This window comes from Cyprinodon tularosa, unplaced genomic scaffold (genome assembly GCF_016077235.1).
Source record: "Cyprinodon tularosa strain WSP-4 unplaced genomic scaffold, ASM1607723v1 ctg158, whole genome shotgun sequence".
Taxonomy (NCBI): Eukaryota; Metazoa; Chordata; class Actinopteri; order Cyprinodontiformes; family Cyprinodontidae; genus Cyprinodon; species Cyprinodon tularosa.
The window spans coordinates 952,821-964,504 of record NW_024038416.1 but is presented as its reverse complement, the minus strand read 5'-3'; the positions used below and the strand labels follow the sequence as shown (position 1 = coordinate 964,504).

Below are 11,684 nucleotides of genomic sequence, written 5' to 3'. Positions count from 1 at the left end.
ATTCCCTTATCAAGTCTCAGTAGAAATCTAATTCATATTAGACTATTATTCACAGATAAAGTTTTTCCATATTTTGATGAGAAATAAATCCAAATTCGACATCCATATCCTCATATGTTCAAGTTTTCTCCAATATTCTTAGCTACATTACTGTGCAACATATGAACATTGAGCAATTGTAACTAGGGAGACTTTTTTTTTAAGTTTTCCTCATGACAAATGTGTTATTTTTTCAGTTTGATTGTGTATGATCAGTATTATATTATCATAAGTTAATGCTATTGAGATATTTTAAGATGAGGTCGAATATAAAAATCTTTACTTAGTGAAAAAGAAGCAAAGCGAAAAACAAGAAGCGTTTCTTTTAATCCTCAGAGGGCATTCTGTGAATTTCGCTGCCCTGAAGTGACTTTTTAACCAACGCCATCTGCAGGCCTTACTTGGAGCCACACCGCATAGTCTGCATTAGTCTCCTTAGCTTATTAAGATAAAATAGACCAATCTTTCTTTAAAATAACAAAAAGTTCTAAAAAAAAAAATAAACTTGGGCAAGTTCTTTATTGCTTTTATTTCCAAAAGCCTTCTTATCTCAAAAAATCAACAACGAAAAACTTTTTTTCCCCTTTTTTTTAACCATTTCATAACACTTAGCTGCATACTTTATTCATTCAGATCCATACATAGACCTATATGCAGGGGTCAGGATGATAAACAAATTCATATTGAAAGTTTTTTTTTTTACTTTTTTCCCTCACACACTCTTAAAGCTTTCAGTTCCACATTCCCTCATAATGCAGAGATTATGAAGTGATACTATCACTCAATTTAGAGTTTACAAAAATACTCAGTTTCCATAGAACGAAGATCAGCTAGTAGAGGAATCACTTCATTTAAGACAGCATTAGTGATGATGGCAGCTCCCCCTGGTGGTTCAATAATTTCACTCTTTACTGTAGAGCCACAATGCTGGGCCAGTTGGGTGCAGAGCTGCAACAGTTAAAGGAGGGTCTGTTTCTTATCGGCACACAAGGGGACATCCTACTCTTTAAAAAGTCCCTGATGTTGCTATAAACCAATTTGGCACGGACACGGCGGGTCATCTTCAAAGCTGAAAACAAAATATGAGGAGGCTGGGCACAATTCTTCCCTCCAAGTAAGAATCTAAATCAATATGTTCCCACTGCAAAAATGACTAATGTAAAACCAGAGAGTCTGGAAATTGGTTCAGACGGTTAGAAAAGCTGTATAAAATGACATCTGTAAAAAGAGGTTTCAGAGTTGGGGGAATAAAAACACAGTCTCTGATGCAGTCTAAACCAGCGGACATGTCACCATTCGAAGCCTTTAAAAAATAAAGAGCACAAAGTGTGCGTGTACACATGTAAAAATGTCCCGGTTATGTAGAGAAGGAAAGCAAAGTGTTGCTGAGGAATGGGGCTTGGCGGGACGGGCTGATGCCATCCATATAGAGTGAAGGGAAATCCAACTAGAATCCAATCAGTGAGGGTGAGGATGTTTGTTGTTCCGGCTTGATGGGACTGTGGCGCTGCGGATGACCTCCATCCACCTGCAGGTGGAGACAGACTTCAGAGAGATTATTCAAAACACTAAAGATGGATAAAAAAAAGGTAGTTTACCTTTCAAAAGTGTATTCACTTTCTGATCTGAAATAGTATACATGGGACTTGAAATGCAGCTTGAAGACGTAGTCTTTGTGAATGTTTTCATTATCAGAGGGAACTGTGACAGAGTACCCCAGTAGAGGAAGGCTGGCCAGAGGATAATCATCCTGGAGGAAGATTTAAAAAATATATATTATATGAGGCTTTTCATATTTTACTCTATCAGTGAATAAAACATTTTTAGCGGAATGTTTTCTAGGTAACCCTGGTTTTCCAGGTTTGCAGTAAAGACAGTTATATACTCCTTAAACCAAAAATCTTTACTCTTCCAGACTCTGCTTTGGAAATCTACATACATAGTATGGATAGATAGATAGATTAACATTTCTAAATACTTATTATTTCTATTCTCTATTTAAATTTTCCAAACTACTTACACCAAGGAGTGAATTAATCGCATTGCAAAATTCCTGAAGTTTTCCAGCATGCATAGGAACCCTGATTAAACTCAGATCATCTGTAGGCCAAATGCCCTCCCCATACACTTTCTGGGGCACTAATAAGGACTTATGACAAGCTGCATGGGAACATGTGTCCACAGCTATCGTGGCACTTCTATTTGATATTCCACACTGAGGTGTGATGCTGGAGGAGGGAAAAACAGCAGGGAAAAGAGAGGAATCGGTTCTTCTTGCAAACAATGTGTCACCTGGTGAGATTTATAGAAGAACAGGCTGAAGTTGGTGAAGACCACCCAGAGCTTCTGCCAGCCGTTGCTGTTCTTGAACTTTCTTAACAAGTTTCCTGAAAGCTGATTCTGTAAAAGCAGAGCGATACGAAAAATTAAGAATACAAATGCATGATTCACAAAAACACAAGTCATTAAGCTTATTTTGTACATTTTAATAAGTACAGGTGCTGGTCATAAAATTAGAATATCATGAAAAAGTAGATTGATTTGAGTAATTCCATTTAAAAAGTGAAACTTGTATATTATATTCATACATTACATACAAACTCATATATTTCAGATGTTTATTTTGTTTAATTTTGATGATTACAAATGACAACAAATGAAAATCTCAAATTCATCATATCAGAAAATTAGAATATTGTGAAAAGGTTCAAAATTGATGGCCCCTGGTGCCACACTCTAATCAGCTAATTAACTCAAACCACCTGCAAAAGCCTTTAAATGGTCTTTCAGTCTAGTTCTATAGGCTACACAATCATGGGGAAGACTGCTGACTTGACAGTTGTCCAAAAGACGACCATCGACACCTTGCACAAGGAGGGCAAGACACAAAAGGTCATCGCTAAAGAGGCTGGCTGTTCACAGAGCTCAGTGTCCAAGCACATTAATAGAGAGGCGAAGGGAAGGAAAAGATGTGGTCGAAAAAAGTGTACAAGCAAGAGAGATAACCGCACCCTGGAGAGGATTGTGAAACAAAACCCATTCAAAAATGTGGGGGAGATTCACAAAGAGTGGACTGCAGCTGGAGTGAGTGCTTCAAGAACCACCACACACAGACGTATGAAAGACATGGGTTTCTGCTGTCGCATTCCTTGTGTCAAGCCACTCTTGAACCACAGACAGCGTCAGAAGCATCTTGCCTGGGCTAAAGAGAAACAGGACTGGACTGCTGGTGAGTGGTCCAAAGTCAAGTTCTCTGATGAAAGTAAATTTTGCATTTCCTTTGGAAATCAAGGTCCCAGAGTCTGGAGGAAAAGAAGAGAGGCACTTCATCCACGTTGCTTGAAGTCCAGTGTAAAGTTTCCACAGTCAGTGATGGTTTGGGGTGCCATGTCATCTGCTGGTGTTGGTCCATTGTGTTTTCTGAGGTCCAGGGTCAACGCAGCCACATACCAGGAAGTTTTAGAGCACTTCATGCTTCCTGCAGCTGACCAACTTTTTGGAGATGCAGATTTCATTTTCCAACAGGACTTGGCACCTGCACACAGTGCCAAAGCTACCAGTACCTGGTTGAAGGACCATGGTATCCCTGTTCTTAATTGGCCAGCAAACTCTCCTGACCTTAACCCCATAGAAAATCTATGGGGTATTGTGAAGAAGAAGATGCAATACACCAGACCCAACAATTCAGAAGAGCTAAAAGCCACTATTAGAGCAACCTGGGCTATCATAACACCTGAGCAGTGCCACAGACTGATCGACTCCATGCCACGCCGCATTGCTGCAGTAATACAGGCCAAAGGAGGCCCAACTAAATACTGAGTGCTGTACATGCTCATACTTTTCATGTTCATACTTTTCAGTTGGCCAACATTTCTATAAATCCTTTGTTTTTATTGGTCTTCAGTAATATTCTAATTTTCTGATATGATGAATTTGAGATTTTCATTTGTTGTCATTTGTAATCATCAAAATTAAACAAAATAAACATCTGAAATATATGAGTTTGTATGTAATGTATGAATATAATATACAAGTTTCACTTTTTAAATGGAATTACTGAAATCAATCTACTTTTTCATGATATTCTAATTTTATGACCAGCACCTGTAAATAAACCTGCAGTTGCTTAACAAGAGTTCTCTGTTTTCTCAACCGATCTTGAATAAACATAATGAATAAAAACAAAAAATGTTTACATGTATTTTTAACTGTTATAGCACATAAAATATATCTATTTTTTTTAAATACCTAAAGTTTCATTAGGTATAATCAATTGTGTACCTGTATCTGACTGTTAATCTTAATTTAAAGTGTATTTTACACAACTTTAAAATCTTCAGGTGAGGAAGCAACTCTAACCAGTATGTCCAAATTACATTCCAGTATAAATCAGTTCTGACAGTTTTTAAATATTTCCAGTTTGACAAACTATAATTGCTAAGAGTGCCTAAAATACATACTTTTCCTAAATGTTTTTAGAGAATACCTTAGGTGGTTTTATATTTCATTTGTGGAACAGAGTAAAATAGAAAAAGATGGATGTTCTACATTAATAAGCGTTTAAAAAAATGTCTTAGAGTTTTACTGGTTGATAAATTACAGCCCTAATTTGCTGGACTTTCACTCAGATGGAAGTACAGATTTATTCTACATTTGTTTTGTCATTAAAAAAAACGATACTTGGTATTGCTGCACAATTTCAAAATCAGACAAAAATATCGTGATGTAAACAAAAATATAATTTGAGCTGTACTATTCATTTATTAATGTGAAACAAGATATCCCATCTGGCTCTAGGAGAAAATATATTTGTCAGCCAAACTTAACTATCTGTGCATCCACTGGCTGGAATAACAGTTATCATGTGTTTGTAATAACTGTAAAATACTGTTGGGAAGTTTTAGCCTGCTGTGAAGGACTGGTTTATTTCCTCCATTCAACCATAAACTATTTGTTATGTTGTAACACATACGATTCCAGAATTCGACATAGGCACTTCTATCTTAATCAATGTTTAGATGAAGACTTGAAGCAACATTCACCTAAAGGATTTCTGGTTTTAGAACAAAATTCATGGTTCCTTTGTCCAGAACATGAAGCACTAAAGCCTCAGAACAACACATTTTTAAATAGTTTGCCTTCCAAGAAGCTGTATTTGTTTTCTTTCCAATTGACACCATCATTTCTCTTAAGTTTTGGGAATCATCAAATAGTTTTAAGCAAGTTGGACATGGCCAGCAGAACTCTCCCATCCATCGATGCCATTTTCTCCCCAGTCTCTTTCTTATTGTTAAATAAGAACATGGCCTTAAATTGAGTCTAATGAGATTTTTTTTTTGTGACCTCCAGGATGATAAACCTTGGCAGCTCACAACTCTTGGGAAGATTAAAAGATTTTATTTATTTACATTTTTTTTTTCCATCAATTTGTCTCTTACTGTAATTTCTTCTGTTAGTGTCTTAAAGAATTAAAATTTACTTCCTAACACTTTTCAGAATTAATTTGTTCCTATTATGTTCTTCAATTTATTTCAGATCATGACATGTAGCTTTAGGATATGATTGACCTTCTTCATGTAGTCAGAAATATTAAACTTAATAATTTATATTTATTTATATATTTTAAAGTAACAGTGTATCAATAAAACAAGCCATTAGATTTTTACATAAAACCTAGTGGTTCTGGACAGTTTTGATCTAAAAACAGCAGCAAAAACTATTTAAACCAAATTTTGTATGTCCTTGCCTTATCCATGTCTGATATTAAAATATCATGTTCTGAATCTTTTAAGTGTGACATAACTGTCAAAATATAAAAGAAAAATAAGTAGGATATCTCTCCTGTACTGTATATCCAAGTCAATTCATTAAAGAGGAACAGATCCTGTCATATTTAGAAGCATGAGTTGCCTTAACAGGGCTGAAGGAAAAAAAAAAAAAAGGAGAGACTCTACTGCAATATGATCATGAAAGTAAAACAAATATGTAAAACTTGAAAAACATTTGATAGGACCCCTACAAAAAAAACACACACACGCACAAACAGGGCCTCTCCTGTCAGCCTGGCTCTTTTACCTCTAGACTCTTGCAGGATTCACTAAAGGACAGGCTCTGAACTCGGTACCAGCAGATAACAGCCAGAGGCACTGGTCCCTGGCCATTGGGGGCCTTACTGTCCCTGACTGGACTAGGCTCCTCTACCACGGAGGAATGCACAGATGTAAGAGAGAAAAACAGACAGGGAGGGAGGGACAGAAACACAGAAACTGAGTAGGTTACACACAGGCATGCAGTGGCAGGGGTTAACGTCCACGCAAAGCTGTGAAGAGGACAATGTTACAACGACAGAGGAGGAGCAGAGCTGGTACAGGACGCAGCTGGGTTGAAGGGACGCTACCTTACAAACCGAGATAAGAGCATTCAACAAACCAACATTATGCTTTTACACAAAGATAGTCACAGAAGTTAAGGTCAAGGAGGGAGTAAAAAAAGGACAGATGCAACGAGCAAAGCAGCACAGAGAGTTTAGATGCGGGCGTTGTACCGGCTGCTGTCAGCCGCATGAGGGTCAAATTTAAACAGTAAGCTGAACGAGAGTAAAAACTCTAAAATTGTCTAAAATGGTTGTTTACTAGACGGCTTGGTTAATGGCGCACTTTGGGATAAGAGTTAAGGTTAATTAACATTAAATGACTATAATAAATTAATCAATGAAAAAAAAAATTATTTGGTGCTAATTATCTTTTTTGCATGTACCTTGAAATAAGACCCTACATTCACATTTAATCTTAGGTGTCCTTATCTGTTACTGTTAAGAGTGTAACTGCAGCCTTTGAATGTTTCTCGATGTCCCATTTAATAAAAAAAAAAAAAACGGGTTAATTCCAAGGGAGCACAGGAGGACACGGTTCCAAGTGAAAGACCAAAGTAAATTTAGTTACAGCACAGACTGAAAACAGAGGAAGAAAACAGCAGGACAGGTGGAGGAGCAGGAGGAAAGGCAAGTCTGAGCTTTAGCCGATACCTCCACAGCTACGCTAAAGTCCACCATGGACACGCTGGTGTTCCTGTGCCAGCACACGTGCACCATGGTGTTGCCACGATGAGGCGTGGGCTTCTCCAGCGACGTGTGCGAAGTCGCCATTTCGTCCTCAGACTCTGCCTCTGCCGGGGAGTCCTCTGGGCATTCTAGGAAAGTCAGGAGGTTGTTAGAGCTATACAAAGAGTGGGAGGGTTGCTGAGGGAAGAGGAGAAGCTTAAACACAGACAGCATCAGATCATCCATATTGCTCTGGGGTTTAAGCCACGGAGCTGTTTTACTCACCAGCTGTTTCTTTTTTCTGCAAGTATTCATCTCTAGATACAAACATGTTTTAATATATCAAATCTTTCTCTCTGTTTCTCCTCCAACTTACTGTTGTCAGTCAGGGTGCAGGTCAGGACGTCAGATGTGGGACCATTGCTGGTTTTAGCCATCTCTATCGCCATCTTGATGTCCTGCATCCACTTCTCCATCTCTGTCAAAGAACTTAAAAACAGATGGAGCAAAAATCAGGAAAATGTCACTTTTGTTGCTTCTGTATTAGAAAGAATCCCATCTACAACAACACAAAGTGAATGGTTTTAGTTTATCTCACTGTTCTGTTATTTTAAATTCTAAGTGAGAGTGCTATCAGCTTAAAAATAGGGAATGACTAGTTCAAAATTAAAATAAATAGAAATACAAGTGTTGGTAGCCCTTGTTTAATAATTAAAAAAATGGTCACAGAGCATTAGCTTGGATCTAAGAACAGTAATAATAAATCAAAAGTCTATGAAGCTTTATACATAAAAGTCAGACATTTCCACCCAAGCTTCAAGAGAACAATTATATATATAAAAAAAAATGAATGAAAAAGGCCTGTAAAAAAAGGATGATCTTACGCTTAGTTGCACAACTTTTTGAGGCAATCGTTGCAATCAAAGGGTTCCTGTAACTGTCAATGAGGTTTCTGCTCCCCTTAGCAGGTATTTTGGCCCATTCCTCATCAGCAAACCCCTTAGGTTTGAAGGGAGCCGTTTCCAGACAAAATATTTCAGCCCCTTCCAAAGACGCTAAATAGGATTAAGGTCAGAGCTCATAGAAGGCCACTTTAGAATAGTCCTGTGTTTTCCTCTAAGCCAGTCTTGGATGTTTTTAGCTGAGTGTTTTGGGTTATTAACCCATGACAGACCCATGACCTGAGACTGAGACCAAGCTTTCTGACACTGGGCAAACATTTTTCTCTAAAATCCCTTCACAGACCTGAGATTTCCTTGTATACTGCAGAGAATTAAGACACCGCGTGCCAGAAGATGCAAATGGGCCCCAGAGCATTAAAGAACCTCCTCCATGTTTCACAGTAGGGGCAGTATTATTTTCTTGATATACTTCATTTTTCTGTCTATGAACACAAAGCTTATGTTCCTTGGAAAAAGTTCCTCTTTTCTCATCTGTCCATAAGACATTCTCCCAGAAGCATTGTGGTATTTCAACTTGTGGTTTGGCAAATTCCAGTCTGGCTTTTTATGATTTTTTTTTTTGAACAACGGTGTCCTCCTTGGCCGTCTCCCATTAGGTCCACTTTATCTCAAACAATGATGGATGGTGAGATCTGACACCGATGTTCTTCAGCTTAAAGTTCACCTTTTACCTCTTTAGACGTTTTCTGGGCTCTTTTGTTGCAATTTGCATTATCTGTCTCTTTGATTTGTCCTCAATTTACCTTCTGTTGCCACGTCCAGGGAGATTGGCTAGAACCCCATAGATCTTAAGTATCTGAATAATGTTTGCAACTGTAATCACAGGAACATGAAGCTGCTCGGAGATGCTCTTATAGCCTTTACGTTTAACATGCTGGTCTATACTTTTCTTTCTAATCTCCAGAGATGTCACCAAACAACACAGGGACAACCTGTAGTCTTAGGTATAGGCCAACTGATTGATTACAAGATTGTAGACACCTGTAATGCTGATTACTTGATTACTTTATTTTATTTAAACATTCTGGTAAAGTGTGATTGAAAAGCAATATCTCATTTTCATTTGTCCTCCTTCATAGAATATTTATTTGTCATTACTTTTGTCAGGTCAAGTTATTTCTGGGTTTTTTTTTCATTAAATAAGTGGCACTCCCTCTGAACAATTTATAGCTCATTCCTTTGGGATGTTGAAGTGTTGCCAATCCAGAAGGGATACATCGACCTTGAATATGTAGATATCTTTTATAAGGACTCTTTTCAGAAGCAGTTTTGGTACTTCAAGCTCGCCCTGTTTTGAACGATAGTGAAGCCCATTTTTAGCTGCCTGTATCCAGGATCTCAGCCTTTTGGTCATGATAAATTACTCATAACCACGCCCGCTGACAGGGGGGGACAAACGGGTCAATTGTCCCAAAAAAATGACACTGACCATTAAAAATGCAGAAGTAATTTTTCAGAAAATATTTATATATATAAATATATATATTTGACCAGGACAACGGCGGCTGCAGCTTTTAAAGTTGGTTTCGCTGCAAACTAAGAACGTCAGGTTTTCAGAAGTCTGGGGCACAGGAAAAAAAAAGAGAATAAAGGAAGATGACACCAAAGGCTTGATGGATTTTATGCGTAAATATTAAAAATTAACTGAGGATGAGTCAGGAACAGGCCCAGGAATGGAATTGCTAGGGTTAGGTGTAGAGGGGGGCCTAAAAAGACTGTGTTGTCCCGGGCCCAAGCAAAGCTGTCAGCTGGCCTGCTCATAACCAAAGGTGAGAGCTGGTCTGAAAGCTCAAACACCAAAGCAGCACTCACAGTCTAGCTTTTTCATCTCTTAATGAACACCATCATTGCAAATCTCTTAAACAATATCCCATCTTTTCCTTTTACCTTCCAGGACCTGTATGATAAATCTAAGGTAGAAAGTAACCACTTGGTTATTTACCTTGCTGCTACTACCATTGACTGTCCCTGTCCAACCAAGGTGAAGGCGTGAGGCACACCCCACTCATCTTCGCTCTCTCTGATCTGGAAGCGGAACAGAAAGATGCAGAAAAAAAAAAAAAAAAACAACATTAAAGAAAGCCAAAAATCTGGGACAGCAGGGACCAAAAATAGACAGAGTGGGAGAGCAGGAAGGGAAGGAGAGGGAATAAAAGGGAAATCTGTGCTCTGGTTACACAGTTGCTGGTTTAAAGCAGCGCCTTTCACAGTTGTGATAAAGTGGTGACAGCCGTTCAACACTTACTGTCATGCCACGGAGAGGCAGCTGCCCGTGCACTTTGAACTGATTGGTCGCCGTCATCCCCCGACTCGTGTACAAAATGATGTCATTAAACTGTCACCAAGGAAACAGAGAGAGGGGCTGATAAAATTAAAAACCGTTAGAAAATAATCTTAAAGGAGGATGTTTTCAAGGCATTAAAAACAATAAAAGTTCAAAGCAGCCTGTGCTGCAAGTCCGTAGCACTGAGCCTGCCAGCACCATCTGGATAATGCAAAGCAGGAGCAGTTGATTGTTTTGTTCTGCTGAGATCACTCAGCTAAATAATTAGATTAGTGTTAGGAGCTGAAAAAAGAGGAACGTTACCAGAAAAAACATTCGCTGCTGAAGGCCTTTTCCAGACAGTTTGCTAAGGCAGCCTAATCTGATGAACTCCTGAAAAGGATAAAAAAAAAACAGAATAATCGGTGCATGCTTGTCTTTAAAGGTGTGACATTTTTATTCCTGTAAACTTCAGACTCACTCGACCAGGAACCACCAGATTGTCGACACCAAGCAAATCTTTTTTTAGCTCAAGAAGCTTCTGCAGGTTCTCCATCTTGATCAGACTCCCCTGGAGCTGCTCCACCACCTCGGAGACATCAGCCAGAGCAGCTGGAGATCAACCACAAGTAGAGAATAAGTGTAGAACACACTGGTAGATTAATCCAGGAAAATAAAGCTTCTGGTTTTAATGCTGCACCTCTGCAGTCCCTGAAGTCCACATGAGTTGCTGGATAATGTTTACACAGGCGCTCCAGGATCTGCTTGTAATGAATGAGGCGGTGGAGAGGTCGCAGGATGAAGACGTTCAGTGGAATGTAGCACACTTTCTGCAACTCAAAGTCTCTGTACAAGTTCTCCACCCTCCGTGATGCCTTACATGCTTTTTCCAGCTCAAGGAGGATCTCAGACTGCTTATGCATGTTTGTTGTCAGAGGCTGCAAGCACAATAGCTATACATCAGGGTGATACTCAGCTGGTTTTAGAAAGCATTAGGTTTAACCTGAGGCCTGAGTCACCTTCAAGGCTTGGAGGTTTTTCAGCATCACATCTCCAATGCGTTGGTAGTCTCCTTTGATGTGAGCATTGGACCGTCCTTCCCTAAACACACGAAAAAAGAAACATATCAGTAATATTTCACATTAAGTTACCATCTGTAGTTACCGACTCCTCATTCACAGAGCTTCCCAAGCTCTCAAACCATTTCACATTTTGACAAGTTGCAATCCCCACATTTCAAAGTGGAAGAAACATGATGCCCGGTTTTCTAATTTAACTACTAAAATTCTGACAATGACATGAATCTGCATTCAGCCCCCTTGTTTTCTATCTTTGAGGATTCTCTTTCAGTTTTTGTTTTTTTCACAATATAGCCTGAGAC

The 11,684-nt window shown here is 38.8% G+C and overlaps 1 protein-coding gene across 1 annotated transcript in view; it reads right to left on the bottom strand.

Annotated features, from left to right (window-relative positions):
• Positions 1-539: 539 nt before the first annotated feature.
• LOC119780264 (FERM, ARHGEF and pleckstrin domain-containing protein 1-like) overlaps positions 540-11,684 on the bottom strand; it is a 70,190-nt gene continuing 59,045 nt past the window's right edge. The window contains exons 17-27 of the mRNA XM_038280245.1: positions 11,323-11,404; positions 11,004-11,241; positions 10,785-10,915; positions 10,628-10,696; positions 10,286-10,375; positions 9,983-10,065; positions 7,455-7,567; positions 7,064-7,227; positions 2,332-2,439; positions 1,638-1,789; positions 540-1,567 (exon numbers count right to left, since the gene is read on the bottom strand). Coding sequence (XP_038136173.1) covers positions 1,498-1,567; positions 1,638-1,789; positions 2,332-2,439; positions 7,064-7,227; positions 7,455-7,567; positions 9,983-10,065; positions 10,286-10,375; positions 10,628-10,696; positions 10,785-10,915; positions 11,004-11,241; positions 11,323-11,404 — 1,300 coding nt within the window. The 3' untranslated portion in view covers positions 540-1,497. The remainder of the gene's footprint in view (positions 1,568-1,637; positions 1,790-2,331; positions 2,440-7,063; positions 7,228-7,454; positions 7,568-9,982; positions 10,066-10,285; positions 10,376-10,627; positions 10,697-10,784; positions 10,916-11,003; positions 11,242-11,322; positions 11,405-11,684) is intronic.